Below are 6,610 nucleotides of genomic sequence, written 5' to 3' on the forward strand. Positions count from 1 at the left end.
GGTTTTTGCGTTGAGCATGAATATGATTTGATCATGTTTATTGCAATACGGTTATTCATTAAAATCAGAGAATAATTGTTGTTCTGTTTACATGAATAAAACCTTCGATGGTCATACACCCAATGAAACAAGTTCATTGGATCTCGATCGTAGTGATACACATATTCATAATATTGAAACCAAAAGATGCAAAGTTAATAATGATAGCACAACTTATTTGTGGCACTGCCGTTTAGGTCATATTGGAGTAAAGCGCATGAAGAAACTCCATGCTGATGGGCTTTTGGAATCACTTGATTATGAATCACTTGATGCTTGTGAACCATGCCTTATGGGCAAGATGACTAAAACGCCATTCTTCGGAACAATGAAGCAAGCAACAGATTTGTTGGAAATCATACATACTGATGTATGTGGTCCAATGAATATTAAGGCTTGCAGCAGGTATCATTATTTTCTGACCTTCACAGATGATTTGAGCAGATATGGGGATATCTACTTGATGAAACATAAGTCTGAAACATTTGAACAGTTCAAAGAATTTTAGAGTGAAGTGGAAAATCATCGTGACAAGAAGATAAGGTTTCCACGATCTGATCGCGGAGACGAATATTTGAGTTACGAGTTTGGTCTTCAATTAAAACAAAGTGGAATAGTTTCACAAATTCATGCCACCTGGAACACCACAGCATAATGGTGTGTCCGAACATCATAATCGTACTTTATTGGATATAGTACAATCTATGATGTTTCTTACCGATTTACCACTATCGTTTTGGGGTCATGCATTAGAGACAGTTGCATTCACGTTAAATAGGGCACCATCAAAATCCGTTGAGACGACGCCTTATGAACTGTGGTTTGGCAAGAAACCAAAGTTGTCGTTTCTTAAAGTTTGGGGTTGCGATGCTTATATGAAAAAGTTTCATCCTAATAAGCTCAAACCCAAATCGGAGAAATATGTCTTCATAGGATACCCAAAGGAGACAGTTGGGTACACCTTCTATCACAGATCCGAAGGCAAGACATTCGTTGCTAAGAATGGATCCTTTCTAGAGAAGGAGTTTCTCTCGAAAGAAGTGAGTGGGAGGAAAGTAGAACTTGATGAGGTAACTGTACCTGCTCCATAATTAGAAAGTAGTTCATCATAGAAATCTGTTCCTGTGACTCCTGCACCAATTAGTGAGGAAGATAATAATGATGATCATGTAACTTCGGATCAAGTTACTACCAAACCTCGTAGGTCAACCAGAGTGAGATCCGCACCAGAGTGGTACGGTAATCCTATTCTGGAGGTCATGTTACTTGACCATGACGAACCTACGAACTATGAGGAAGCGATGATGAGCCCAGATTCCGATAAATGGCTTGATGCCATGAAATCTGAGATAGGATCCATGTATGAGAACAAAGTGTGGACTTTGGTGGACTTGCCCGATGATCGGCAAGCCATTGATAATAAATGGATCTTCAAGAGGAAGACGGACACTGATAGTAGTGTTACTATCTACAAAGCTAGAATTGTCACAAAAGTTTTCGACAAGTTCAAGGTGTTGACTACGATGAGAGTTTCTCACTCGTATCTATGCTTAAGTCTGTCCGAATCATGTTAGCAATTGCCGCATTTTATGAAATCTGGCAAATGGATAAACAAAACTGCATTCCTTAATGGATTTATTAAAGAAGAGTTGTATGTGATGCAACAAGAAGGTTTTGTCAATCCTAAAGGTACTAACAAAATATGCAAGCTCCAGCGATCCATTTATGGACTGGTGCAAGCATCTCGGAGTTGGAATATACGCTTTGATAAGTTGATCAAAGCATATAGTTTTATACAGACTTGCAGTGAAGCCTGTATTTACTAGAAAGTGAGTGGGAGCACTACACCATTTCTGATAAGTATATGTGAATGACATATTGTTGATCAGAGATAATGTAGAATTATTCTACAAAGCATAAAGGAGTGTTTGAAAGGAGTTTTTCAAAGAAAGACCTCGGTGAAGCTGCTTACATATTGAGCATCAAGATCTATAGAGATAGATCAAGACGCTTGATAAGTTTTTTCAATAAGTACAAACCTTGACAAGATTTTGAAGTAGTTCAAAATGGAACAGTCAAAGAAAGAGTTCTTGCCTGTGTTACAAGGTGTGAAATTGAGTAAGACTCAAAGCCCGACCACGGCAGAAGATAGAAATAGAATGAAAGTCATTCCCTATGCCTCAGCCATAGGTTCTACAAAGTATGCCATGCTATGTACCAGATCTATTGTATACCCTACACTGTGATAAGCAAGGGAGTACGATAGTGATCTAAGAGTAGATCACTGGACAACGGTCAAAATTATCCTTAGTGGAATAAGGAAATATTTCTCAATTATGGAGGTGACAAAAAGGTTCGTCGTAAAAGGTTACGTCGATGCAAGTTTTGACACAGATCTGGATGACTCTAAGTCTCGATCTAGATACATATTGAAAGTGGAAGCAATAAGCTAGAGTAGCTCCGTGCAGAGCATTGTTGACATAAAAATTCGCAAAATACTTACGGATCTGAATGTGATAGACCCGTTGACTAAAATTATCTCACAAGCAAAACATGATCACACCTTAGTACTCTTTGGGTGTTAATCACATAGCGATGTGAAACTAGATTACTGACTCTAGTAAACCCTTTGGGTGTTGATCACATATCGATGTGAACTATGGGTGTTAATCACATGGTGATGTGAACTATTGCTGTTAAATCACATGACGATGTGAACTAGATTATTGACTCTAGTGCAAGTGGGAGACTGAAGGAAATATGCCCTAGAGGCAATAATAAAGTTATTATTTATTTCCTTATATCATGATAAATGTTTATTATTCATGCTAGAATTGTATTAACCAGGAAACATAATACATGTGTGAATACATAGACAAACAGAGTGTCACTAGCAAGCCTCTACTTGACTAGCTCGTTAATCAAAGATGGTTATGTTTCCTAACCATGAACAAAGAGTTGTTATTTGATTAACGGGATCACATCATTAGATGAATGATCTGATTGACATGACCCATTCCGTTAGCTTAGCACCCGATCGTTTAGTATGTTGCTATTGCTTTCTTCATGACTTATACATGTTCCTATGACTATGAGATTATGCAACTCCCGTTTGCCGGAGGAACACTTTGTGTGCTACCAAACGTCACAACGTAACTGGGTGATTATAAAGGTGCTCTACAGGTGTCTCCAAAGGTACATGTTGGGTTGGCGTATTTCGAGATTAGGATTTGTCACTCCGATTGTCGGAGAGGTATCTCTGGGCCCTCTCGGTAATGCACATCACATAAGCCTGGCAAGCATTACAACTAATGAGTTAGTTGCGAGATGATGTATTACGGAACGAGTAAAGAGACTTGCCGGTAATGAGATTGAACTAGGTATCGGATACCGACGATCGAATCTCGGGCAAGTAACATACCGATGACAAAGGGAACAAACGTATGTTGTTATGCGGTCTGACCGATAAAGATCTTCGTAGAATATGTAGGAGCCAATATAGGCATCCAGGTCCCGCTATTGGTTATTGACCGGAGACGTGTCTCGGTCATGTCTACATTGTTCTCGAACCGTAGGGTCCGCACGCTTAAGGTTTTGATGACAATTATATTATGAGTTTATGAGTTTTGATGTACCGAAGGAGTTCGGAGTCCCGGATGGGATCGGGGACATGACGAGGAGTCTCGAAATGGTCGAGACGTAAAGATCGATATATTGGACGACTATATTCGGACATCGAAAAGGTTCCGAGTGATTTGGGTATTTTTCGGAGAACCGGAGAGTTACAGGAATTCGCCGGGGAGTATATGGGCCTTATTGGGCCATACGGGAATAGAGGAGAGAGGCCAAAAGGAAGGAGGCCTGCGCCCCCCCTCTGGTCCGAATTGGACAAGGGGCGCAACCCCCTTTTCCTTCTTTCTCTCCCCCTCTTTCCCCTTCTCCTACTCCAACAAGGAAGGAGGCCGCCCCCTCCCCCTTGCTCCTTTATATATGGGGGCAGGGGGCACCCCATGACACACAAGTTGATCTTCGTGATCGTTCCTTAACCGTGTGCGGTGCCCCCCTCCACGATATTACACCTCGGTCATATTGTAGCGGTGCTTAGGGGAAGCCCTGCGACGGTTGAACATCAAGATCGTCACCACACCGTCGTGCTGACGGAACTCATCCCCGAAGCTTTGCTGGATCGGAGTCCGGGGATCGTCATCGAGCTGAACGTGTGCCAAGGACTCGGAGGTGCCGGAGTAACGGTGCTTGGATCGGTCGGGCCGTGAAGACGTACAACTACATCAACCACGTTGTGCTAACGCTTCCGTTGTCGATCTACAAGGGTACGTAGATCACACTCTCCCCTCTCGTTGCTGTGCATCACCATGATCTTGCGTGTGCGTAGGAATTTTTTTGAAATTACTACGAAACCCAACACCCACCCCATCACCGGCCATCGGAGCGGCGGACAGAGGAGAGGCGAATCCACAGACTCGCTGGCAAAGCTTGGAGGGGGGAGTTGCCCTAGCTGCCAAGGGATAGGGGAGGGGAAGAGAAACCCTAGATTGGTTCACTTGTAAATTACCATACTTCTTATATCAAGACACATGTGTTAGCGCTAAAAGTAGTGGCGCGACTGTGAAGAGGGGAAAGGAAAACATCTTTCATATCAAAAACAAGTAAGAATACTGCCGATACACCATCCGCACATCAATATACTTCTGAAGAGGGCGACACTACCGCAGGAATGCTTAGTAGTGGCGTCCAAGATAGGATGTAAACCAGGCCCCGTTTAATCCCGTTTGAGCCCACCTATCGATTTATCTGTTTAAGAAGAAAATTTCGGAGAAAATAAACTATTAAGCTAACTAAAGCTAATTAAACAGGCCTTGCAGTGCTGTTTATTGCGCCATTTACATCCCTAGCCGAGCTAGCTTTTTGAGTTTGATTTTGTGGACGATCTTTTAAGCCAGTGCCTAACTCCTCGTCCTTTTACGGCCTGGGCATTGTGTTCGTGTTAGAAAGGGTGAACTTAGGGTGAAACCATACTCACCCTCAGATCATGATCGAACGGTTCCGCGACCTTCTTCCCACCAGACAACTACACCGGAAACACAGCGATGGCCGATTGCAACTAACATCAAGCTCCTGTCGTCGTCTCCGTCTCACCTCGTCAGATCTCACCAATCCTCCATCTCCGTCTGGTCTTCCCTCGATCTCCGCGAGGAGATAGTCCAAAACCCTAACCCCCTAGCCTCCCGGCTGAACCCGAGGAGGAGGAGGAAGAGGCGGAGATGGCCTTCATGGCGGCGCTGGAGGCCGATCTGCGTGCTCTCTCCGCCGAGGCGCGCCGCCGCCACCCCGCCGTCAAGGACGCCGCCGAGCACGCAACACTCAAGGTACGCCCCTCACCTCAGCCCCCGAGATTTCAGTGACGCTGCTCATTTCGCCTTCATGTACTTGCTCGCTCGTTTCGGATCCAACATGCCAACTGGCCAGGGGAGTAGTGTCCAGACATATCGAACTGTGGTTGGAAGTTGTTGTCAGTCTCCTGTAACTCTCTCATGTTCGGTTTCGTGATAGCTATGCGTAGTGAGCTAGCGCTGTAGGAGCAGGACTCCCGGTTTGATGATTTTAGGTGACATTTTGCAGGAGAACTAAGGTTTGGCCGACCCCACTTAGGTGACTTGTAGGATAGATATTTCAGCTGCAGTTTGTGACTTTCAGTTAGTCCCAGTTAATGGTTAGTGTTAGTGAGGGTTTATCCACTTGGTGGGTGCATAATTTCAACTGTAGAGAATGGTTGTGAGTTTTTCCAAGGTTTGGTTCTTGCATTTGGAAACTTGCAGTTGATTTTGTTTAGACCTTCGTTTTTCATTGGAGGTCCCAAGCTAAATCTTTGGGCACATAGCTTATGAGAGTAGTTTGAGTAATTGAGCAAGAAGACTGGGCACATACACTGATGCACCCTGTAGAGCTGGAGGAAATTTATTGGTTTCTCCAGGTTGAATGGTTCTGTACGTACCAAGCTGGGTTTCTGTGGTTGGAGGGATAAATTTTATTTACTGTGGTGGAGACTGGAGACAAACAATTGGCTTTTTTGTTTACATGTTTCTGGGCACTGGGCACCTATAAGTGCTTCTACAGGACTTCATAATAGAATACACAAAAACATGACTTGATGCTAGCATAACTTGAACAAAATATACTGGTGCTGGTTTATAGTTAAGATGCAATACTACATAACAAGAGTTGTTAGTTTGTCACAAAAAATAGCCATGAACTATGGACATATGCACAATGAAACATTGCTGCTCATATTTATTTGATCAAGTGAGATCACCCGTACCCTACCTCTTAGAAGACTTGGTGCATGAAACTAACATTCACACAACGACAACAACAAAGCCTTTAGTCCCAAACAAGTTGGGGTAGGCTAGAGCTGAAGCCCATAAGATCTCAAAACCAACTCATGGTTCTGGCACGTGGATAGCTACCTTACATGCACCCCTATCCATGCGCTAGTTCTTGGGTGATATTCCAGTCCTTCAGATCTCACTTGCCTTTTCTTTCGTGTGTGTGT

The 6,610-nt window shown here is 43.4% G+C and overlaps 1 protein-coding gene across 1 annotated transcript in view; it reads left to right on the plus strand.

The window, feature by feature from the left end:
* Positions 1-5,141: 5,141 nt before the first annotated feature.
* Positions 5,142-6,610, plus strand: part of LOC119269164 (protein MON2 homolog) — a 40,658-nt gene continuing 39,189 nt past the window's right edge. The window contains exon 1 of the mRNA XM_037550937.1: positions 5,142-5,426. Within this exon, the coding sequence (XP_037406834.1) occupies positions 5,322-5,426 (105 nt within the window). The 5' untranslated portion in view covers positions 5,142-5,321. The remainder of the gene's footprint in view (positions 5,427-6,610) is intronic.

The sequence above is a fragment of the Triticum dicoccoides genome, chromosome 3A (genome assembly GCF_002162155.2).
Source record: "Triticum dicoccoides isolate Atlit2015 ecotype Zavitan chromosome 3A, WEW_v2.0, whole genome shotgun sequence".
NCBI classification, from domain to species: Eukaryota; Viridiplantae; Streptophyta; class Magnoliopsida; order Poales; family Poaceae; genus Triticum; species Triticum dicoccoides.